The 25,382-nt window shown below is 41.0% G+C and overlaps 1 protein-coding gene across 2 annotated transcripts in view; it reads left to right on the top strand.

Annotated features, from left to right (window-relative positions):
• Positions 1-23,718, top strand: part of baz1a (bromodomain adjacent to zinc finger domain, 1A) — a 101,493-nt gene extending 77,775 nt beyond the window's left edge. For both annotated transcript variants that reach the window (XM_070879069.1, XM_070879068.1), the window contains exons 25-28: positions 5,100-5,590; positions 20,399-20,553; positions 21,208-21,295; positions 22,617-23,718. In XM_070879069.1, the coding sequence (XP_070735170.1) occupies positions 5,100-5,590; positions 20,399-20,553; positions 21,208-21,295; positions 22,617-22,813 (931 nt within the window). In that variant the 3' untranslated portion in view covers positions 22,814-23,718. The remainder of the gene's footprint in view (positions 1-5,099; positions 5,591-20,398; positions 20,554-21,207; positions 21,296-22,616) is intronic.
• The last annotated feature ends 1,664 nt before the right edge of the window (positions 23,719-25,382 follow it).

The following is a 25,382-nucleotide window of genomic DNA, read 5'->3' as shown; positions in this document are numbered from 1 at the left end:
CTTTTCTTTCTGATGGGACACGGTGTTGGTTATGACCAGGCCATGTTCTAAGCATTTCGTCAGGAGGAGGGTACCATTGGAGTTGGTTTTCCCTACCCCCTCTGCTGTTCACACCTCCCCAGAGGTGTGCCCTTTCCAACTCTGGCCAAGGAGAATCAGCTTATCGCCTGTTAGGACTTGGGACAAGAATTGATCAAGGCTGGAGTATAATTCCTCTTTGGTCTCGTCTGTAGCTTCCAGTGTTGAGGCGTAGCGCACTGGTTTCAGGTTAGGGTGAGCCGAAGAGTCATGAGGCGTTCGTTTATTCTGCAAGCAGAGCCTCTCAGACGGCCAACTAGTTCATTTTTTTATGGCGAAGCCTACCCCATAGACGTGGTCTTCTGGTTTTCCTTTCCAGAAGCAGGTGTAACCTTGTACCTTGAGCTGGCCTTCCCCTGCCCACCGGGTCGCATTTGTGGCGGCCATGTCTACGTCGAAACGTCTTGAGTTCCTGGCAGCGATAGCAGTGTGACGTTCCAGTCTGTTGCTGTTGGGGGGGTGTCCATGAGGGTCCCGACGTTCCAGGTCCAAAACTTCATTTTAAAGGGTGGAAGATGCCTGTGCGTGAATTCTTTTAACGCACACCAGCTACCACAGTGGCTTGACAGCAAGGTTTAGGTCCAGTGGCAAGGGGATCTAAGATGACTGGAGACCAGGCTCCGCTGCATGGGCCTGGTACATACACACAAACTTACACCTACTGTCCTACTTCCCGCAGGTGTCCTCTCCCTGGGATTCATTGCCTCATTGTTGGCCCGTTCTCCTTCTGCAAAAGCTTCTATAGATATGTGAAGAGAAAAAGATTAGTGAAGACAAACGTCTGTCCCTTGCAGTCAGGATCAGGTGAATTTATAATGGGGAACAAAGAAATGGCAGACTAATTGAACAAATACTTTGGTTCTGTCTTCACAAAGGAAGACACAAATAACCTTCCGGAAATACTAGGGGACAGAGGAGGAGGAACTGAAGGAAATTCTTATTAGTCGGGAAATTGATGGGATGGAAGGCTGATAAATCCTCAGGGCCTGATAGTCTGCATCCCAGAGTGCTTAAGGAAGTGGCTCTAGAAGTAGTGGATGCATTGGTGATCATTTTCCAACATTCTATAGACTCTGGATCAGTTTCTATGGACTGGAGGGTAGCTAATGTAACTCCACTTTTTTTTTTTTAAAAAGAGGAGGGGGAGAGAGAAAACAGGGAATTGTAGACCGACATCGGTAGTGGGGAAAATGTAGGAATCAATTATTAAAGCTGTAATAGCAGTGCATTTGGAAAGCAGTAATGGAATCGGTCCAAGTCAGCATGGATTTATGAAAAGAAAATCATGCTTGACAAATCTTCTAGAATTTGTTGAGGATGTAACTAGTAGAGTGGATAAGGGAGAACCAGTGAATGTGGTGTATTTGGACTTTCAAAAGGCTTTTGACAAGGTCCCCCCACAAGAGATTTGTGTGCAAAATTAAAGCAAATGGAATTGGGGGTAATGTATTGACGTGGATAGAGAACTGGTTGGCAGACAGGAAGCAGAGAGTTGGGATAAACGGGTCCTTTTCAGAATGGCAGGCAGTGACTAATGGGGTGCTGCAGGGCTCAGTGCTAGGACCCCAGCTATTTACAATATAGATTAATGATTTATGTGAAGGAATTGAGTGTAATATCTCCAAGTTTGCAGATGACACTAAGCTGGGTGGCGTCATGATGTGCGAGGAGAACGCGAAGAGGCTGCAGGGTGACTTGGACAGGTTAGGTGGTGGGCAAATGCATGGCAGATGCAGTATAATGTGGATAAATGTGAGGCTATTCACTGGTGGCAAAAACATGAAGGCAGAATATTATCTGAACGGCGGCAGATTAGGAAAAGGAGAGGTGCAATGTGACCTGGGTGTCATGGTACATCAGTCATTGAAAGTTGTCATGCAGGTACAGCAGGCGGTGAAGAAGGCAAATAGTATGTTGGCGTTCATAGCTAGGGGTTTTGAGTATAGGAGCAGGGAGGTCTTACTGCAGTTGTACAGGGCCTTGGTGAGGCCTCACTTGGAATATTGTCAGTTTTGGTCTCCTAATCTGAGAAAAGGACATTCTTGCTATTGAGGGAGTGCAGCGAAGATTCACCAGACTGATTCCCATGATGGCAGGACTGACATATGAGGAGAGACTGGCTTGTCTGGGCCTGTATTCACTGGAATTTAGAAGAATGAGAGGGGATCTCGTCGAAACATAAAATTCTGATGGGATTGGATGGGTTAGATGCAGGAAGAATGTTCTTGATGTTGGGGAAATCCAGAACCAGGGGTCACAGTCCAAGGATAAGGGGTAAGCCATTTAGGACCGAGATGAGAAACTTCTTCACTCAGAGTTGTTAACCTGTGAAATTCCCTGCCGCAGAGAGTTATTGATACCAGTTCATTAGATATATTCAAGAGGGTGTTAGATATGGCCCTTACGGCTAAGGGGATCAAGGGGTATGGAGAGAAAGCAGGAAAGGAGTACTGAGGTGAATGATCAGCCATGATATTGAATGGTGGTGCAGGCTCAAAGGGCTGAATGGCCTACTCCTGCACATATTTTCTATGTTTCCCTGTGCCCCAGCCCTGCTGCTGGTCCACACTCGGCTCCTCCTGGGCCCCGACTGTTGCCGCCCCTGGGCCTGTCCTCGCTCCAATCAGCTACCTGAATTCCGGTGGTCGATTTCGTCGCCCTGTTCCATTTTGTCGTCGTCGTCCTGTTTTTCCCCCCCCCCCCCCCCCAAATCAGGATGGCTCATGCTGCTTCCCTGCAGTGGCTAGCTCCTCTTATCCCCAGTGTTGCTGGAAGTGTTCCCACCCAGGTCGGGTCGGAGCGCTGAATCCTGGGGTGCTGCTCTTATCCACGGGAGGGTAGATAATTGAGGTCCCGCTGTGTTAGGGCTGTTTGTAACAAACTGAACCAAAGTTGATGGGCATGCATGGGGACCAAATGTTTGTGTGTGTTCGTTCAGTGACATAATGTTTTGTTGTCGAAGTGCCCTGTCTGGACTGCAATGGTTACAGATGGTGCTCATCATTACTGCTTAAATTTTCTTTTACTTGGTGAGGACTGGATCAGGTGTAGCTTTCCTAATGTGATGGTGTTAACGCATCTGTTCTGCAACAATGATCAACGTTCCTCAATTGGCTGCCTGTTCTCCAGTGCTTCAAATTCAAAACTCTCATCCTCATTCAAATCCAAACATCCCTCGGTAAACTTCTACACTCCAGAAATACTGCATGTGTTAGTAGATTGTACAGTCCACCCAATATATATGTGTTGGATAATACTTTTATCGCATATTTGCATTAGTGACAACAGTAATTGCATGCGATTAAAATTGATGGTATCCACCCCTTCAAACCAATCTTGGTGTATAAAAAGGTACACTTGGGGACCAAAAATCTCAAACGTAACCAGTTTCAAATTTCAAACGGCTTTGGTGAATATTTCCAACAAAATTATTAAGATGGTTAAGTTCCATCTTGTATTTACTATTTCAACAGAAGATGTCACGAATCAGCATTTATGTTTTAGGGAAATCCCAATTTGTTTCCTGTTGTATTCGTAAGTGAATGTCTGGCCAGCAATCAGACGATCTTGCCCAAAATTGGATCAGTTTGCTTATTGCTACAGTTTGCACGTTGAGATCTATTTGATTGTACTGAAGGTAACCTTGATCATGCAATATTTCAGAACATAAGAACAGGAGTTGGCCATTCAACCCCCTCGATCTTGTTCTGCCATTCAATTAGATCATGGTTGATCTGTATCTTAACTCCATCTACTGCCTTGGTTCTGTAACTCTTAATACTTAAAGTCTTAACACAAAAACTCAGTTTTGATGTTTTCAATTACCCTTGCCTCAACAGCTTCTTGACAAATTTGAGAGTCCCAGATTTCCATTATCCTTTGTATGAAGAAGTGCTTTCTGACCTCTTGAACAGCCTAGCTCTAATTTTAAGGTTATACCTCTTTGTTCTGGACTCTCACCAGAGGAAATAGTTTCCCCCTCTACCCTATCAAATCTTTCAATCATCTTAAACACGTCAATTAGATCACCCACTAATCTTCTATACTAAAAGGAATACAAGCCTAGTCTATGCAACCTGTCCTTTTATTTTAACCCCAGTATCATTCTGATGAATTTATGCTGCACCCCCTCCAAGGCCAATATATCTTCCCTGAGGTGCAGTGCCCAGAACTGAATGTCGTACTCCAGATGGGGTCTTACAGTTGTAACATAAATTCCACCCCTCTTGATGAAAGCCAACATTCCATTAATGTTTTCAAATTATTTTTTGTACCTGTCTTTGTGATTTCTGTACCAGGATCCCTAAATTTTAAGTCTTTTGTGTGGAACCTTGTCAAATGTCTTATGTAAGTCCATACAAATGGCAACCATAGATACTCCCTTAACTACCACATTTATTACCACCTCACAAAAATTCAACTAGGTTCAGAACATGTGACTTGCTCTTTACAAATCCATGCTGGCTCTCTGATCAGCTCATATTTGTCCAAAAGCTCAGTCACTCTGTCCCTATTAACAGATTCTCGTAACTTTCTGACAACTAACGTTCGACTAATAGGCCTATAATTTCCTAGTTTGCATTTAATGTCCCTTTTCAGAGTCAATTGCCTTAAATATCTCTGGATTGCTGAAAATATTGGGAATCTAAGTAGATGCCCAATCTCTAAGCATTTTTTATGTCAGTAGTTTGGCATGAAAATAGCTTCTATTAGCATACAATTAATGACTTTATCTGTAGATTTTATATAGCATTTCAGACTTTTCAGTGGTCTCAGATTTGATTTTTTTTTTACAATATTTTAGTGTAGGGGGGTATACAATGGGGAGCAATTTTATTTTAAAAGCTAATCTTGGGGCTGTACAACTAGTTTCTGTTAACTGTCACTGAATTTCATCCCACCAGAATATAGATATTCTAAACATTTCAATTTGGACACCCAAGTTGTTTCAAATGTGCAGTAAATGCATTTTTGTCTTGTATAAATGTTTTGAACAGAATGTGTTTTGTTACCTTAACCAGTCAACCACGAAGAGGAAGACCTCGGGTAAAACTACAAATCAAGAGCAAAAAAGGCAAATCCAGCATTCCAAAAGCAACAGGTACCCGGCACACAGGCAAAAGAAAATACACCCCTCGCAGTCAATCAAATACCCCCAAATTAACTGCATCTGCTGGTAGAAATAGTGGCAGAAGATTGGGGAGGAAGCCAAAATCTGCATCAGACTCTGAAATAAAACCCATGTCCAGACCATATCGTCGTTCCAAATCCTGCCAAGTGGATAAATCCTTCAGTGAACTGGCTAGCCCCAGTCAGCGACGGAAGTATCGGAGAATTGCTACCAGCACTCCTGAATGTAGCACTTCAACTTCGCACAGTGTTAACATTTCTGATTTAGACCTCTCTCAGGATGAGCCCATAAGAAAAAAGAGGAAATATACACGTCGTGTACAACCAAAACCAACTCAGGTGATAAAAACAGGCAAAAGAGGCAGAAAACGGAAATCTGCAGGTAGGAAAAAGTGTTGTTAGAATGTAATGCAGTAACCTCTTGAAAAGCTAGTGGCGAGAGATATAGTGCAATCTATTTCATTAAAATGAATTGTTTAAAAATGAGCAACTGATTTTAGAAATTTCTGAATCTTTGTGTTTCCAAACTTTATATCCATTATTGAAAAAAAAGTGTTTGTCCAGGCAGATTGTTAGAGCACCATCATGTAGCAACGCAAAACATACTTGAGTTAATTTCTAAATCTAGCAACACTACGGAGTTCCCAGTTTCCCAACTGGTGGTAAATCAAGAGGATCATAGTTATAAAGACTGTTTTTGAACCTCCGAACGAATGGTATTAGTGGAGGCCTAGTAGTGGATTCTTCGTCACATTTGGTGCATGATCTAAGAGGCAAACCTGTTTCTACATTTTGAATAAGTATATTAAACTCAGTGTAGCTTATGGGGCAGTCTGTGTTCCCAGTATGCTCTAATTCAGTGCATTCTGGGGGGGGAAGAGGGTGAACAGCCAGAGGTCGTGGTCCATATTGGGACCAACGACATAAATAGAAATAGGGATGAAGTCCTGCAGGTAGAGTTTAGGGAGCTAGGAGAGAAATTAAAAAGCAGGACTTCAAAGGTAGTAATCTACAGGTTACTCCCAGTGCCACGTGCTAGTGAGTATAGAAACAGGTGGATAGAGCAGATGAATGTGTGGCTGGAGAGATGGTGCAGGCGGGAGGGCTTTAGTTTCCTGAGGCATTGGGACCGCTTCTGGGGGAGGTGGGACCTGTACAAGCCAGATGGGTTGCACCTCAATAGAGCCGGGATCAATATCCTCGTGGGGGTTTATTATGTAACGGAACCAACCAGGGGACAGGCTATCTTAGATCTGGTCCTGTGTAATGAGACAGGATTAATAAACAATCTCTTAGTAAAGGATCCCCTTGGTATGAGTGATCATAGCATAGTTGAATTTCAAATTCAGATGGAGGGTGAGAAAGTTGGATCTCAAACCAGCGTACTAAGCTTAAATAAAGGAGACTACAAAGGTATGAGGGCAGAATTGGCTAAAGTGAACTGGGAAAATAGATTAAATGCAGGACAGTTGATTAACAGTGGCGTACGTTTAAGGAGATATTTCACAACCCAAAAAATATATTCCAGTGAGGAGGAAAACGTGTAAAAGAAAAGTTAACCATCCATGGCTAACTAAAGAAATAAAGGACGATATCCAATTTAAAAACAAGGGCATATAAAGTGGCCAAAACGAGTGGGAGGACAGAAGATTGGGAAGGTTTTAAAAGCCAGCAAAGAATAACTAAAAAGATGAAGGGGAAGATAGACTGTGAAAGTAAACTAGCACGGAATATAAAAACAGACAGCAAGAGTTTCTATAGGTATATAAAAAGGAAAAGAGTGGCTAAAGTAACTGTTGGTCCCTCAGGATGGGACCGGGGAATTAGTAATGGGGAACATGGAGATGGCAGAAACTCTGAACAAATATTTTGTATTCGTCTTTACAGTAGAGGACACTAAAAATATTGTGACAGTGGATAGTCTAGGGGCTATAGGGGGGGAGGAACTTAACACAATCACAATCACAAAGGAGGTGGTACTCATTAAGATAATGGGACTAAAGGCAGATAAATCCCCTGGACCTGATAGCTTGCATCCTAGGGTCTTGAAAAGTAGCGGCAGGGATAGTGGATGCATTGGTTGTAATTTGGAAAAGCAAAATTCAGTCAGGCAGAGTCAGCATGGATTTATGGAAGGGAAGTCATGTTTGACAAATTTGCTGGAATTCTTTGAGGATGTAACTAACAGGGTGGATAAAGGGGAACCAGTGGATGTGATGCATTTGGACTTCCAGAAGGCATTTGACAAGATGCCACATAAAAGGTTACTGCACAAGATAAAAGTTCACGGGGTTGTGGGTAACATATTAGCATGGATAGAGGATTGGCTAACTAACAGAAAACAGAGTCGGGATAAATGGTTCATTCTCTGGTTGGCAACCAGTAACTAGTGGTGTGCTGCTGGGACCCCAACTATTTACAATCTATATTAATGACTTGGAAGAAAGGACTGAGTGTAACGTAGCCATGTTTGCTGATGATGCAAAGATGGGAGGAAAAACAATGTGTAAGAAAGACATGCAAAATCTGCAAAAGGACAGATAGGCTAAGTGAGTGGGCAAAAATTTGGCAGATGGAGTATAATGTTGGAAAGTGAGCGGTCATGCACTCTGAGGACCTGGGGGTACTCGTGCATGAAACACAAAAGGTTAGTATGCAGGTACAGCAAGTGATCAGGAAGGCCAATGGAATCTTGCTACAGTTATACAGGGTATTGGTGCGACCACACCTTGAATACTGCATACAGTTTTTTCCATATTTAAGAAAGGATATACTTGTTTTGGAGGCAGTTCAAAGAAGGTTCACTCGGTTGATTCCGGAGATGAGGGGGTTGACTTCTGAGGAAAGGTTGAGAAGGTTGGGCCTCTACTCATTGGAATTCAGAAGAATGAGAGGTGATCTTATCAAAACGTATAAGATTATGAGGGGGCTTGACAAGGTGGGTGCAGAGAGGATGTTTCCACTGATAGGGGAGACTAGAACTAGGGGGCATAATCTTAGAATAAGGGGCTGGACATTTAAAACTGAGATGGAGGAATTTCTTCTGAGGGTTGTGAATCTGTGGAATTCGCTGCCTCAACTGTGGAAGCTGGGTATTGAGTAGATTCAAGACTGAAATAAGACAGTTTTTTAACCAATAAGGGGTTAAGGGGAGCGGACAGGGAAGTGGACCTGAGTCCATGATCGGATCAGCCATGATCGTATTAAATGGCGGAGCAGGCTTATTCAAAGTTCTTATTAAAAGAAATGTGCTTTTTTGTTTAAAAGAGCACTTGCAACTGACTTGCTTGCAAATGGTTAAAACAAATTGTGGGAATGAGTACTTCCTCCCTTGGTTGTGACACTAGTCTGTATGTTGCTTCAGGTATGTCTCTGAAGAATTCACATCAAATTAATTATCTGGGGATGTCAACTCATTATATACATTACTCATAAAATAGTTGATGCCACAAAATTCAGGATGACTGTTGCCCCTGTATTGGTTTTAGTACAACTTGCAAGCAATTTACAGGCCTTGAAAGAAATTGCACCAAATCTTTCAAAAATTGGGTTACCCCTGAAATATATTTTAAATTATTACAGTAACAAACTAATCCTGAAATTCTGGATTAGCTTTTTACCTCAACAACTAGAGAAGAAAATAAGTTTAGCATGCAAAGTTAGTTGTCTTGCTGCTTTTCAAAAAATGTAACTATAATTTACCATGTTTTTTTTAGTATCCAGTGCATATCATTGAAAATCTGACTGATCTTCCAAATGCAGAGTGCATTGAAATGATGTATTGTGTGGTATACAGTTCCATTATATATGTTCAGAAATAACTTATTTATATAGCACTTTTAATGTAGAACGCATCTTAAATCTTCAGAGCCAAAACTGACACTCAGCAAAAGACTTCAAGATAGCCAAAAACTTAATTGGGAAGAAAAGTTTTGAGGCTTTTAAAGGTGGGGAGAGAAATAGTAAGTGAAGGGGAATAGAATTGGAGCAAGTTCCAGAGAAGGGCCCTGTCATCTGAAGCTCCTGCTTGAATGGTGGACTAGAGGTTGGTGGTGGGCAGACACAGGTGGACCAGAATCTATAAATCAATAAGCATCTGCAGGGCCACAGGGCTTGAGGAAGTTTTGGAGGGATTGTGAATAAGCGCATAAGAAATAGGAGCAAGAGTAGGCCACCTGGCCCCTCGAGCCTGCGCCGCCATTTAATAAGATCATGGCTGATCTGATCATGGACTCAGCTCCACTTCCCAGCCTGCTCCCCATAACCCTTTATTCCTTTATCACTCAAAAATCTGTATCTCCGCCTTAAATATATTCAATGACCCAGCCTCCACAGATCTCTGGGCAGAGAATTCCATAGATTTACAACCTGCTGAGAAGAAGAAATTCCTCCTCATTGTTTTAAATGGGTGGCCCCTTATTCTGAGAGTTATGTTCCCTAGTTTTAGATTGTCCTATGAGTGGAAATATCTTCTCTGCATCCATCTTGTTGAGCCCCCTCATTAACTTACATGTTTTGATAAGATCACCTCATTCTTCTCAACTCCCATGAGTATAGGCCCAACCTACTCAACCCATCTTCAAAAGTCAACCCCCTCATCTCTGGAATCAACCTGGTGAACCTTCTCTGAAAAGCCTCCAATGCAATTATATCCTTCCTTAAATATGGAGGCCAAAACTGTATGCAGTACTCTAGATGTGGCCTCACCAATACCCTTATACAGTTGTAGCAGGACTTTCTCTGCTTTTATATTGCAATAAAGGCCAACATTCCATTTGCCTTCCTGATTACTTGCTGTACCTGCATACTAACTTTTTGTGTTTCATGCACAAGGACCCCCAGGTCCCTCTGTACTGCAGCACTTTACAATTTTTCTCCATTTAAATTATAATTTGCTTTTCTATTCTTTCTGCCAAAGTGGATAACCTCACATTTTCCCACGTTATACTCCATCTACCAAATTTTTGCCCACTCAGACTATCTATATCCCTTTGCAGATTTTGTATGTCCTCCTCACAACTTGCTTTCTCACCAATCTTTGTATCATCAGCAAACTTGGCTACATTACACTCTGTTCCTTCATCCAAGTCATTAATATAGATTGTAAATAGTTGAGGACCCAGCACCAATTCCTGCAGCACCCCACTAGTCACTGTTTGTTAACTGGAAAATTACCCATTTATCCTGGCTGTGTTTTCTGTTAACCAATCCTCTATCCATGCTAATGTATTACCCCCAACCCTGTGAACTTTTATCTTGTGCCGTAACCTTTTTATGTGACGCCTTATCAAATGCCTTCTGGAAATCCAAATACACCACATTCACTGGTTCCCCCTTATTCATCTTGCTTATTACAGCCTCAAAGCACTCCAGCAAATTTGTCAAACATGATTTCTCTTTCATAAAACCACGCTGACTGTTTGAATTATGCTTTTCCAAATGTCCCGTTACTGCTTCCTTAATAATGGACTCCAGCATTTTCCCAATGATAGATGTTGGGCTAACTGGTCTATAGTTTCCTGCTTTTTGTCTGCCTCCTTTTTTAAATAGAGGTGTTACATTTACGATTTTCTAATCCGCTGGGACTGCCCCAGAATCCAGGAAATTCTGGTAGATTACAACCAATGCATCCACTATCTCTGCAGCCACCCCTCTCAAGACCCTAGGATGTAAGCCATCAGGTCCAGGGGACTTGTCCGCCTTTAGTCACATTATTTTACCGAGTACTATTTCATTAGTGATGGTGTTGTATTAAATTCCTCCCTCCCGATAGCCCCTTGATTATTCACTACTGGGATGTTTTTAGTGTCTTCTACCGTGAAGACCGATACAAAAGATTTGTTCAATATCTGTCATTTCCCTGTTCTCCATTATTAATTCCCCAATCTCGTCCTCTCGGGGACCAACATTTATTTTAGCCACTCTTCCTTTTTATGTACCTGTAGACATCTTGCTATCTGTTTATATTTCGTGCTAGTTTACTTTCATAATCTATCCTCATTTTTTTAGTCGTTCTTTGCTAGCTTTTAAAAGTTTTCCAATCCTTTGGCCTTCCACTGTTCTTGGCCACATTGTGTGCCCTTGTTTTCAATTTGATACCATACCTTATTACATTAATTAGTCATGGATCGTTATCACTTCTCTTAGTCTTTCCTTCTCATTGGGATATATTTTTGTTGCGAGTTATGAAATATCTCCTTAAATGTCTGTCACTGCTCATCAACCATCCCACTCTAATCTGTTTTCCCAGTCCACTTTAGCTAACTCTGCCCTCATGCCTTTGTAGTCTCCTTTATTTACGTTGGTTTGAGAACCAACTTTGTCACCCTCCAACTGAATTTGAAATTCAACCGTTACGGTCACTCATTCCTAGAGGATCCTTTACTACGAGATCATTTATTAATCCTGTCTCATTACACAGTACCAGATCTAAGATAGCCTGCTCCCTGGTTGGTTCCGCAAAGTACTGTTCAAGGAAACTATACTGGACACACTCCATGAACTCTTCCTCAAGGCTACCCTGGCCAATTTGCTTTGTCCAATCAATATGAAGGTTAAAATCACCCATGATTATTGCCGTTCCTTTATTACAAGCCTCCATTATTTCTTGATTTATACTCCGTCCAACAGTGTAGCTACTGTTGGGGGGGCGATAGACTATGCCAACCAGTGACTTTTTCCCCTTATTCCTTATCTCCACCCAAACTGATTCAACATCTTGATCGTCTGAGCCAATATCGTTTCTCACTAAAGCACTGATCATCTCCTTTATTAACCGTGCCTCCTTTTCCTTTCTGTCTGTCCTTCCAAATTGTCAAATACCCCTGAATATTTAGTTCCCAGTCCTGGTCATCTTGCAACCACGTCTCTGTAATGGCTATCAGATCATACCCATTTGTATCTATTTGTGCCGTCAACTCATCTATTTTATGAATGCTATGTGCATTTAGATAAGAGCTTTTAAATTTGTTTTTTTTTTAACCATTTTTTCCTGCTTTGACCCCACTTTCTGATTCACCTTTGTTTATACATTCTGTCCCTTCCTGGCATGCTCTGGTTTTCATTTCCCCCAGTGCTATCCTGATCGATTACCTTCTCCTTATTCTTTGACTTTATAAATTTTCATTCACCTGAATGAGGATGAAAGTTTGGAATTTGATGCACTGGAGGGCAAGAAGCCTGTGGGTTGATGGGCTATGGGATCGAGTACAGGACTAGATGCAAGCAGGGGAGTTTGTTGGAGCTTGAGAGGAGGATGTTGAAGTAATATTGAGATGATAAAAATGTGGACAGAGGTTGCAATAACAGAAATAAGGTAAGAACAGAGGCAAACTTTATTACAGATGTAGATTGATCGGGTTTGAGGAGCAAATGGGACGCCAAGATTTTGCATGGTCTGGTTCTGTTTGAGTGATTAGTAAGGGAAGGGGTGGAATTGGGTTAGGTGTAGAATTTTTCAGGAACCAAGTATGCCTTCAGTGTATATTATGTCTTTGATATTCCCAGTGTTCATTTGGAGAAATTATTGACTCAAACGAAATGGGAAAGAAAAGAACATCAGGCCCATTGAGCCTGATCTAGCTGGCAGTGCAACCTTGCAGACTCTGACTCGCCTTTGTCAGTGCTTTCTTTTGCAATAGGTAGAAAAAAACCTTTGGTGGGGGGGAATCTTGCAGCCAATTCAAGAAAAATTCTGTGGTACCTTAAAACAATCAATCATGCTCCAGGAGACTCTGGTTGCCCATGACTTGCCAGAGTCTCGTCTAACCTGGCAGATTACCCCTATTCCTTTCTGTTCAAGTTCCCTTTTACTGAAGCAATTCCATATTCACTACATCTCTGCACCCTCGCCAGAGCCTCTATCTTTTACCAATGGTACAGAGTACTCAATATGGGTTTATCAGAGTTTTATATAGTGATCTTTGTTTTGTACTCCATGTTCGCAGCATTGCGCCTTTCACCATATTTGTATTCCTATAGTAACATTGATCATTGCCATTGCTTCTACATCTTTAATCAGTTACTGGCCCCAGGACCTGATCCATGGTGTAAACATGCCAGGTGTTTTAACCCCAAGTATGTCACACTGCATTTGTCCACATTGAATGGACCTCATGTGTGTCAGATGTAATTTAATCAGTTTGCAGCATATCAATTTGTTCTGTTGCCAACCTTGTTACCAACTCTCATCATCCATGAATTTGGAGACTGACTGTGGACCGTGATGCCAAGCGACCCATTGTAAATAAGGAAAAGGAGATTGTCAAGAATGGAATCTTGGAAGTAAAGGAGGATGGTGTAATTGATCCTGTGAAATGCTGCATAGAGATTTGTAAGGGATAGCACCACATAGTTGCGATTGCAAATGATGAGTCATTGGTGACTTTGATCAGGGTAGTTTTGGTGCTATAGGCAGGAATAAAACCAGACTGAGAGGAATCCAAACAATTGAAAATAAAGAATGGAGGCAAGAAATGTTCAGGCATCTTCAGATGAGGCAGTAGTTGAAGGTTCTGGAGTTGATTGAATTTCCTTCATCAATTTTGAAGGAACGAGGAATGATGCTTGTGGAAAGGAATCCATTAATGTCTGAGTATTGGGTGGGTAGGGGATTAAAGGAGAAAGTGGTGGATCTCAGGAAATTAGCTTGGCTAATGCTAGAGAGAAGCCACATAGCAATTGTGCTGAAGGCCTGAGCTGGGGGAATGGAAGTCTAAGAAGGGAGAAGGAGGTGGTGGTTGAGAAAGACATGCAGATAATCCATCTTTGAGATGAAAGGGCCTCACCTGGCTATTGGAGGTGGTGTTAACCACCCACCAAGATATGAGTTTGGGGATTTGGCCAAAGAAAGGATGGCACAATTACTCGATTGACCCAGCCAAGTTTGGCAGTGGGTGGCTATGTGAGAGATTGCACCAAGGGAAATGAATTAGTTGAGGCATTGAACAAGGAAGGAGAATGAGTTAGTTGGGACTGTTTTGAGATTGAGCAGAAGGTGTTCAATTGGGCTCATCCAGAAAGGAGACACACCTGGGATTGTTGTAGATGAGATTTGTGGGTAATTGTTTGGGGGAAGAGAGACACGAACCTGAGATTATCGCAGATGTGATTGGTGGGGGGAGGGGGAGTAAAAGTGTGGTTGGAAGGTGCCAGATTGAGAAATGAGATTCTCGAATGCAGAGTGCAAACAATGTGCGTGAGGAGGAATGTCGCTAACAAATCAGTTGAAGGAAAAAAGCTCAACATAGATCCTTTTGAGTAGGAACATGAGAAGTGGAGGAAGGAATTTGTGGAAAATTCAGGTTGTTAAATTAGCTACCAGAAAATCGATAAATCTGCAGCTCCAAGCGCTCATATAGGGAAATGTTCGTGGCTTCTGAACTACTTTGACTCTTGTGTGGGAGAGGGCACAGGTTCTCTCCTTTCCAGTTAAAATCTTCATTCCTCCCTACTGAAAACATTAGCTGTATCTCTGTTGAAAGAGTCTTCACAAACTAATGCCCATCTCCAACCTTCTTTTCCCCTCAAGTCCTGGAACTTGTACATAGAAGTTACAACACAAACGAGCAGTTTGGCCCAATCAGTCTTGGTGATTAGAACTGTTTCTTCACATATATGATGATCACATTTTCTCACCCTGTTCCCATATCCCTTCAGCTGCTTTTCCTTTATTCAGCTATCCAATCTAATCTTAAAAGTTGACGTGGTTTGTCTCTACCACTAACCTTTGAAATGAATTCTGCTGTCTCTCACTTTGAAGAAATTTCTCTTGCCCTGCCCTCTAATCTGTTTTTCACAGCCTTATCAACCTGAGGTGCTGCCTTGAATGTTCTGTGAATCTGTATTCCCCTGCCCTTCCACAGCACTGAGCCTACTTCCATTCAAAGTATAATCACTGCTGTTCACACTTGCACTTACTAACATTAAGTTCCATCTGTCACTACTTGGCTCATTTCCCCATCTTAATATATCTATGCAATTTCATTTGGTCTTAAGAATTAACTATCTCCTATTTTGATATCCTCTGCAAATTTTAACACTGCTCCCTCTAGGCATATATCCAAATTATTGATGCATACATTGAACAAAAGTTGCCCCAGAACGGAATCCTAAGGGACCCCACTGCCATCCACTATTTTTCATTAAAAATAACTATCCTATCTTTGATTTTTTTTTTCTCTCCTAACCAATTTTTTGTCCAGTTTACTATCCTTCCCCCTAATTCCACATCCCTTAATCTTCTCTCGTAACCTCCCATGTAGCTTTCCTAAAGTCCACGTGTGTTGCATCCAATGTACTTCCCCCATCTGCAATGTCTGTTACTGCCTCAAAGAATCCTGAGGTTTGTCAAGCATGATTGTCCCTTTTGAAATCAATGTTGGCTGCTTCTATTTTTCTCTAGGTAGATATGTGGTACTGTCATTATTAATTTTTAAAAACTCTCCCTACCACAGATGTTAAGCGGATTAACTGTCCCATTTTAAAAAATGGGCACGACATTGGCCACTCCAGTCCTCCAGCGCACATCCATATTCAATAGAGCCCTGAAATATTTTTTCTGGAGCTTGTTTTTTCCTCCCTCGACTAATTCAGGATGCTAGGTTGTATCCAGTCATTACTTTTAATTTTTGAAATGTTTTCCTCACTCCCTTTTGACTTTTTATCCCATTTTTAACCATTTCTCATTCTACTTTAGTTTTGTTAATATTGTTTTCGGCTTCCAAATTCTTGCTAACCCTTTCCATAGCTTTGTTCAAATCCCTCCAATCAATTTGCAACACCCCCTCATAGCATAGAAAATTGCTCTAACCAAAGTCAAGAATGACATTCTCTGCCTCTGGCTATTATGCATTATCCCTCCTTGATCTCTGCAATTTTTGGCATGGTTGACCATGCCATCCTCCTCTAGCTCAGTCGGACTGCCCTTGCTTGGTTCCGACTGTAGCCAGAGCATTTCTTGCACCATCAATTCAGGAGTTCCCCAAGGATCTATTCTTGACCCCCCCCCCCCCCCACCCCCACCTTTCTTATTGACCTTCCTCCTCTATGCAGCAGCATTTGGCTTCAACGTGTATGCTGTTGAGCATCTCAACCTCTCCATCACCTCCCTCAAACCCTCCACCATCAGACCGCTTGTCTGACATCCAGTCTAGACTGCGCCACAATTTTCTTTTTGAAGCTAAACCTCATGAAGACCGTTGCCATCATCTTCCCCCTCCCCAGTCACTGTCTTAGGCTGAACCTGGCTCTGTACCCTGTGACTACACTTCAAAGTATTTCATTGGCTGTAAAGTGCTTTGGGAAGTCCTGAGGTCGTAAAAGGCTCTGCATAATTGCAAGTTTTTCTTGCCTTATTCAACTCTAAGCTGAGCTTCTGACCCCATATCCCCTCTCTCACAAAGACTGCACACTTCCATTTTCCATCTCAATAGCATAGGCTGTCTCCACCCATCTGCTGAAACCCTCATCATGCCGTTGTCATTTCCAGATGCAACTATTCCAATGCTGCTTCTTTGTCCTCCTATCATCCTCTCTCTAAGCTCATCCAAAATTCTGTTGGTATATATCCTATCTTGCACCAAGTCCTGCTCACCTGCCACCTTGCCCTTGCTGGCTCGCAGTTCCCCAGCACCTTAAATTTAAAATTCTTCTGTTTTAAAACCCTTTATGCCTCTGATTCTGTTCTCTTGTGCGTTCCCCTCCTTTCACCTTACCATTAGCATCATTTGCCTCCCTAAACCACGCTACCGTGCTCGCCTTAAAACCCACCTCTCAGGCCAAACCTTTCGCTTTTCCTCCCTTGTCTCGGCACCCATTTTTTGATTATTGCCTCTAACAGACTTTTTTTTTTCTCCGTTAATGGCACGATAGGCATACAAATTGCTTCGTCTAGTCTTGTCTGCATACATTTGGCAGTAAAGAAGGATCTTATGGGTTCACCTAAAATCTCGAAGGGACTTTCAAAATGCCTTCCCTGTGGTATAGAATATTCCCTTCACTGAGTGTGTACTCAAATATGAACAATCCATTTTTCTTGCGATGAAACAATCTCGGTTTGACAAAGTGAGGCAAGGATTTAACCAGCTCGTATCCAGAATCCAATTATTTGGAAATTGAGTTGATTTGATAAAGCTGTTTACTTTTTTGTGAATACTCAGAATATCTAATGCTTTAACATATTTGGAGTTTGTGCAAGTCGTAAATGCAATTCAATGACATTCTTGTCCAATGTTTACTGAGCCAAAGGCAAGAAATGAAAAGCTCAATCTGGTCTTAATTTATTTTGGTCACAATTTATGAAGAATAAATGTCACAACCATAGAAAATTATGACACAGCAGGGGGCCATTCGGCCCGTCGTGTCCGTGTCGGTCAAAAAAGAGCTACCCAACCTAATCCCACCTTCCAGCACTAGGTCTGTAGCCCTGTAGGTCATGGCTCAATAAATTTGATGAGGGTTTCTGCCTCTACCACCCTTTCAGGCAGTGAGTTCCAGACCCCCACCACCCTCCTGGGTGAATTTCTTTTCCTCATCTCCCCGCTAATCCTTCTACTAACTACTTTAAATCAATGTCCGCTGGTTATTGTCCCCTTTGTTATGGGAAATAAGTCCATCCTATCCACTCTTAGGCCCTTCATAATTTTATACACAATTAAATCTCCCCTCAGCCTCCTCAAAGAAAACAACCCCAGCATATCTAATCTTTCCTCATAGCTAAAATTTTCCTGTCCTGGCAAAATCCTCGTAAATCTCCTCTGTACCCTCTAGTGCAATCACATCTTTCTTGTAATGTGGTGACCAGAACTCAAGTTGTGACCTAACTAGTGTTGTATACAGTTCCAGCATAAATTCCCTGCTCTTGTATTCTATGCCTCAGCTAATAAAGGCAAGCATTCCGTATGCCTTTTTCATCCTGTCCTGCTACCTTTAAGGATCTGTGGACATACTCTCCAAGGTCCCTCTGTTCCTCCACACCTGTCAGCTGTGGCTCAGTGGGTAGCACACTGGCCTCTGAGTCAACAGGTTGTGCGTTCAAGTCTCACTGCAGGTTGACACTCCAGTGCAGTACTGAGAGAGTGCTGTTTTTTAAATGAGATGTTAAACCGAGGCCCCATCTGCTCTCAGGTGGGTGTAAAAGATCCCATGGCACTATTTCGAAGAGCAGGGTAGTTATCCCCAGTGTCCTGGCCAATATTTATATCTCAATCAACATAAAACAAAAACAGATTATCTGGTCATTATCACATTGCTGTTTGTGGGAGTTTGCTATGCACAAATTGGCTGCCACTTTTCCCACATTACACTCAAAGTACTTAATTGGCTGTAAAGCACTTTGAGATGTCTGGTGGTCGTGAAAGGCACTATATAAATGCAAGTCCTTCTCTGTATCCTCCCACTTATTGTGTATTCCCTTACCTTGTTGCCCCTCCCCAAATGCATTCTCTCTCATTTCCAGAATGGATTCCATTTTCCACTTTTCTGCTCAACTGACCATTCACTGATATCTTCCTGCTCACTGTCAACCACACGGCCAAGTTTTGTATCACATATCATCTGCAAATTTCTTTATCATGCCCCCTACATTTATGTCAATCATTAATACATACTACAAAAAGCAAGGGCCTGAGTACTGAGCCCTGTGGAAGCCCATTGGAAACGGCCTTCCAGTTGCAAAAACACCCGTCAAAAAAATTCAATCAATTTAGTCAGACATGATCTTCCCTTAACAAATCCATGCTGACTATCCTTGATTAATCTACCTTTCTAAATGAAGGTTTATACTGTCCCTCAGAATTGAATCCAATAATTTGCCCACCACAGAGTTTAGATTAACTGGCCTGTAATTACTCGATTTATCCCTTCATCCCTTTTTAAACAATGGTACAATGTTAGCAGTTCTCCAATCCTCAGGCACCACTCCTGTAGCCAGGAAGGATTGGAAAATGGTCAGAGCCTCTGCAATTTCCTTCCTTCTTTTAATAGCCTAGGATAGATTTTATCTGGTCCTGGCAATTTATCTAGTTTCAAAGATGCTAAATCACTTAATACTATGTTTATCCCAATCAATATTTCACTCTCTCCCTCCTTAACTCCAATATCGGCATTGTTCCTCCCCGCCCCCCCCCCCCCCCCCCAATCTCTTGTGAAGACACACACAGTATTTATTAAGTACCTTACCTGCATCCTCTGCCTCTACACACAGATCACTATTTTGGTCCCTAATAGGCCTGAATCTTTCCTTAGCTATAATCTTGCTCTTTATGTCATTTATAGAACATCTTTGATTCTACTTGCCAGTATTTTTTTCATGCCCTCTCTTTGCTTTCCTAATTTCCTCAATTTCACCCTTGCACTTTCTATACTCTTCTAGGCTTCTGCAGTATTGAGCTCTTGATATCTGATATAAGCTTCCCTTTTTTGCCTTATCATCCAGGGACTCTAAATTTGGCAGTTGTATCCTTTATCTTTATGGGAACATGTTTACCCTGAACTTCATGTATCTCCCTCTTGAAAGCCTCCCACTGCTCTGACAGATTTACCTTCAAGTAGCTGTTTCCAGTCCACTTTTGCTAAATCACTTCTCAACCGAGTAAAAAATTGGCCTTCCACCAATTTAGAACCTTGAATGCTCCTGTTTTATCTTTGTCCTTATCCATAATTATGCTAAAACTAACTGAATTATGATCACTATCCCAAAAATGCTCTCCTACTAATGCTCCTTCCACCTGCCCTTTCATTTCCTAAAACTAAATCCAGAAATGTCCCCCTCCTCTTATTGGACTTGCTACTTACTGGCTAAAAAAGTTCTCCAAAATGCAATTTAGGAATTCCAGTTAATATTGGGGTAATTGAAATCCCCCACTATTACTGCCCTATTGTTTTTGCACTAGTCAGAAATTTGCTCTTCTATCTCCCTCGGACTGTTTGGGAGATTATTGTTCACTCCCAGCAGCGTGATTGCCCTTTTTGTTCTTTAGTTCAACCATATAGCCTCATTTGATGATCCTTCTAACATGTCACACCGTAGCTGTTTCTAGCACATTAAAATTGTGTATTAATACAGGTGATTGGTTGGTTGATTATTTGTATTTTAAACCAATGAATGTGACCCTTTTTGTCTTGATCATAAAATGCTAATTCATGTACACAAGTAATACGAATTTAATACTCTTGCATTTTGTTTAAAAAGATACGGTGATGCAAGTATCAAAAGTAACAGGGAGTCGGAGGAGTTCAAGTCGGCATTCTGGCATACATGAGCTTTCTGTTTGTGAGCAACTGATAGTTGACTTGGTTCGGCACGAGGACAGTTGGCCGTTCCTGAAACTGGTAAACAAAGCCCAGGTATATTCAATTACATTATAATATTTATCTATAGTACAATAGATTCTGTTTCTAGCATTAAAATTGTGTTAATATAGGTGATTGGTTGATTATTTGTATTTTAAACCAATGAATGTGACCCTTTGTCTTGATCATAAAATCCTAATTCATGTATACAAGTAATACGAATTTAATACTCTTGCATTTTAGTTACTATTGCTATTCGTTTTATACAATAAAACTTGGATATTGGGTAATCGAGCAATAATTCCATATCCTTTTGTCTCGCATGCAATAAATTTTAATGGGTTTGGTTAAATAAGTGCATTTTCTGGTTATGTAACAGAACAGTCACCTTGTGAATGTCACGGGTAGAGCACCAGTTTTTATTTAAGGTTATGTAATCCCAAGTGGAAGAGCAGCCCCTTCAAAGATGTTTAGTCTATTCCTGTGTCCTTTTTTTTTCCCCCTCAAAGTAATGCATTTACTTGGAAATATGGGTATTGAGCTAATACTTTAACTAGCATTGTCAGTTTTTAGTGTGCTTTTTCAACCCATGTAGAATGAGTTTTTTTGCAGTGTAATTGAATGCCTTAATCAGGATGCTTTATATTACACAGATGAGGAATAAAATTCCATTAACAGCATAGCACCTTTTTTCTATTTTCTTCACAGGTTACTGATTACTACGATATTATTAAAAAGCCAGTTGCCTTAAATATTATAAGAGAAAAACTAAACAGATGTGAATATAACTTTGCATGTAAGTTTAAAAAGGTTTAAATATCTTTGGTTTTATATGTCTCCAGTCATAAGTTAACTGTGATGATTTGTTTGCATTAAGTCAATTAGATATTCGGGGCATTCAGAAATCCATTCCATCCACTCATCATCATAGGCAGTCCCTTGGAATCGAGGAAGGCTTGCTTCTACTCTTAAAATGAGTCCTTAAGTGGCTGAACAGTCCAATACGAGAACCACAGTCCCTGTCACAGGTGGGACAGATAGTCGTTGTCTCCAAGATCCTACAAATCCCCTGGAAGGACAGACGCGCTAACATTAGCATCCTCGACCAGGCCAACATTCCCAGCATTGAAGCCATTTGCTAGACTGATGGGGAAAGCTACCGATCAGATGTAGCCCAACTCTTTTTAAACCTCTGCTCTGAAAGAAATATGTGGGCTGTACAAACTTCTTTTTTTGGTCACTTCCCTCACTTTAGCACATTAAAGTAGGATGGGCGAAACACAGTTCGCAGCTCTCCCTGCCCAAAGTCCCCTCCTTCAGTTGTGGCTTGGCCTGCCTCAACATTCCAGTTTCTTTCTTGCTTTTGTGTGTGTTGTACCAGCTTGTGCACACCGATCCCACCAGCAACTCTCAACATGTTGACTGCCATTTTGCTGCATACTCTGGGCTATAACAAAGATTAGACCTAGATTTACGTGCGTCATGGCTGATCAATCACCTTGCTGCCAGTTGTGGAATATTGCTGATGCAAATTAGCTATATTTGTCAATATAAACAGATCGTGAACTTCAAAAGTAATTAATTGTGCAGGAAGCACTTAAGGTGCTGTATTGAAATTAATCAGTGCTTCACGCAGGTTTCTTTTAATTTCAGTACCTATTATGTCGGTAAACATGACAGCCATTCTGCATCCTGCAAGCAGCAGTGAAATGAATGACCGGTTACTTTTTCTGATGGTGGTCCTGGTTGTAGGAGGCATATTGGCTAGACTGCTGTAGAATTAAACTTTTCCTTTTGAGAAGTGTCATTGGATCTTTAACCTCAACCACTCCGACAGCATATGGGAGTGCAGTTTAATTTCTCCTCTGAAGGGCAACATCTTTGCTAATGCAGCACTTCAGTAATGAACAGAACTGTTGGCCTAGATTATGTATTCAAGGAAGTGATGCACATTTTGTTTTGTATTTGCACAGATATAATGTATTGTGTGTTACATGTATAAATCTTCTGTTACAAGACTGTATCCTCCCATTCAGTGAGTAACGCTATCGAAATCTGCTAATACGGCTAAAAATAGTTTTAAAATTCAGTTTATAAATTGTTTTTTCCTTTTGCAGCGGATTTTATTGATGATGTAGAATTGATGTTTACAAATTGTTTTGAATACAATCCTCGAAACACAAGTGAAGCAAAAGCTGGGATAAAACTTCAAGCCTTCTTTCACAATCAAGTAGAAAAGCTGGGATTGCCAATGAAACCTGCGAATGTGGACCATTCACCACAACCTCCAGCTACCAAAAGGTCAAGAATTTAGGGTTGTTCAGTGGTGTCGCTTTAAGTAGGAACATTTAAAACTATGGTGTTCCATTTTTGAAATGAAAACTAGAATCATGCCACAGACTGCCTTGCCCTTCTATGAACTGCAATAACTTTTATTTTACAACCTTGAAATGCGACCTGCACTGGACTAAAATTCTTTCTATTGTTAAGCACTCAGGAAAATGTAGTGTGAAGCTGCATTTTGCTACAATAAATTTGTAGAGATTTCATAATTTGTGTATATTGGATTGGATACAGTACTGTTTTACTGAATGATTTTTGTACTTTTTTGAAGTAACATTCATGCATAGTAGTGTCTTCCACTAAACACAGGGTAAATGCTATACATTTATAAATATAATTGTGGAGCTCTCCTGTGTTGTCATTTTGTGAAGAAAGAAGTTGTTAATTTGTTTAAAGAAAAATCTGTCACCAAGTCTCCAGTTACACCTTTATTTTTGTTTTAATTAAGAGTTTTTTTTAAACCAACAAAAGAATGCTACACTACACATGAGTGAGAATTGTAAATCATTTCAGTACTGTATATGTTTCATGCTGGTGAGAATGATTGGTCTGCCATGAAATAGAGTAGATATTTATTCAGTGTTGAAAACAATTTGTGGGATGTTGAATTTCTCGTATTTATGAAATTTGTAATTGAAACTTGGGGGGAGGATTGAGGTTTTTTTTCACGCTGCAACATTTTGATTTTTTTTTAAAACACATCCTTTCAAATGCCCCATAAAATGTGGAATCCAGGAACTAAATTGTTATGTAATGTTTCTGGCATCAGCAGTTTTGAATTTGATAATGTGGTTTGCTTTGTAAAAACAATTTTTGTTTCTTTGTACAAATAAAAGTTTACGTTGACGCAGTCGATACTCGAATGTCTAATACAAACTATTTGTGGAGAACTTAAATGGAGATTTGTAATATAATTCAAAATAATTTCACCAACTGCTTTTTTTTTTGAAAACCTCCACTGAGCTGCTTTTGAAATAACACCGCTCTCTCCTGCATAATGAGCAACACAGATGTTTTGATAAACAATTAGTATTTTTTTCAATTGTTAGTATATTTGGATACACATGCAGTTCTGCCTCGATGTGGATTAAAGGTCAGATATTTAATACATTAAATGTACTGCAACTTGTTCACATTACATATTTGACTGAATACTTGTACTGAAGACCCAAAACAATACTGTAAAGTGTTGAATTATATTTAACCAATTAATTGACAATCATGTTGTACAAGTTCAATTTTCCTTCCCATTTTCTCCTATTCAGAAGGCACAGACTTGCTGAATGGAGTTGTCAGCCCATTCAGGCATGCAGGATATTGCAGCAATATCTGACCCTCCTTTGTGTCTACAATATTGTATTTTCCAGCATGCACTGTGATCAGGAAACCTGCACTTTCTACCTCCCCACCCTGGGCTGATTTGTAGTATCCCACTCTGGCTGATATCAGATAACTTGGCATAGCCAGGGAATTGTGGCTGGAATTTTGGTGCTGCTCTTGCTTTCACAAGGCAGTTTGGTAAGCTATATATTTCAAATTTTAATCATGCTCAGAGTAATTACCATCAACCTTGGACATGTTTCCTTAGACCTTAACTGATCCTGTAAAGTACAATTGGTGGTTTACTGCACTGCATAATTAAGTGGTTGCTAAAACTAAATTGTGCAATAAATCATTCATGTCCAGTTAAATGGAGACACAGATATGGGGCTCCAATGCAGTTTGACTTGCTCCTTGGCCTTTCCAAATTGTGGAACTTGGGTTTGAATGTATCCCAGTCTTTTATAAGATGAAAGACCTTTCAACTTGGAACTTCTAGTGGGGGTTGAGGGTGGACAACAATTTATATTGTTGGCCAGCCCCCATCCTCCTCCATCTGACCTCACACGCTCCTGGCTTGCGGCCTCCTTGGAGCATTGCCCACTTGTCAGGCAGCTAAGCCTGCCAATCAGGCTGACTTCCGGCCGGGAAATATACTTCCAAAAAAAAAATGTATGCTGTGGAGTCCAAAGATTGGGTCCTTACTGCTTGGATAATATGTGGCCTCTTTTTTTTCTACCAAATTGTTAATGTAAATTGTGAACAGTGGTTGTAGCATCAATCCCTAAGGAATCCCACCTTTTGCCTGTATGAGTAGCTGCCCCTAACCCGTACGGAGCGGGAACGATATTGTGGTTGTGTTACTGGATTAATAAGCCAGGGGCTTGGACTAATAATCTGGGGGCGAGTTCAAATTCCACCAGGGCAGCTGTGGAATTTAAATTCCATTAATAAATCTGGAAATAAAAAGTGAGTATCAGTAATTGAAACCATGAAAACTACCGGATTGTTGTAAAAAGCCATCTCGTTCACATGTTCTTTCTGCCAAGGAAATCTGCCATCCTTACCTGGTCTGGCGTATGTGGTTGACTCTTAACTGCCCTCTGAAATGGCCTAGTAAGCCACTCGCATGTAACAAACCGCTACAATGGGACTGACCTTGGCCCTGGCTTCGCATATGATAAAAGCACATCCAGCCAAGTCAACCCTGCAACGTCCTC

Source organism: Pristiophorus japonicus, chromosome 4 (assembly GCF_044704955.1).
Source record: "Pristiophorus japonicus isolate sPriJap1 chromosome 4, sPriJap1.hap1, whole genome shotgun sequence".
NCBI lineage: Eukaryota > Metazoa > Chordata > Chondrichthyes > Pristiophoridae > Pristiophorus > Pristiophorus japonicus.
This window is presented reverse-complemented; position numbering and strand designations above follow the sequence as displayed.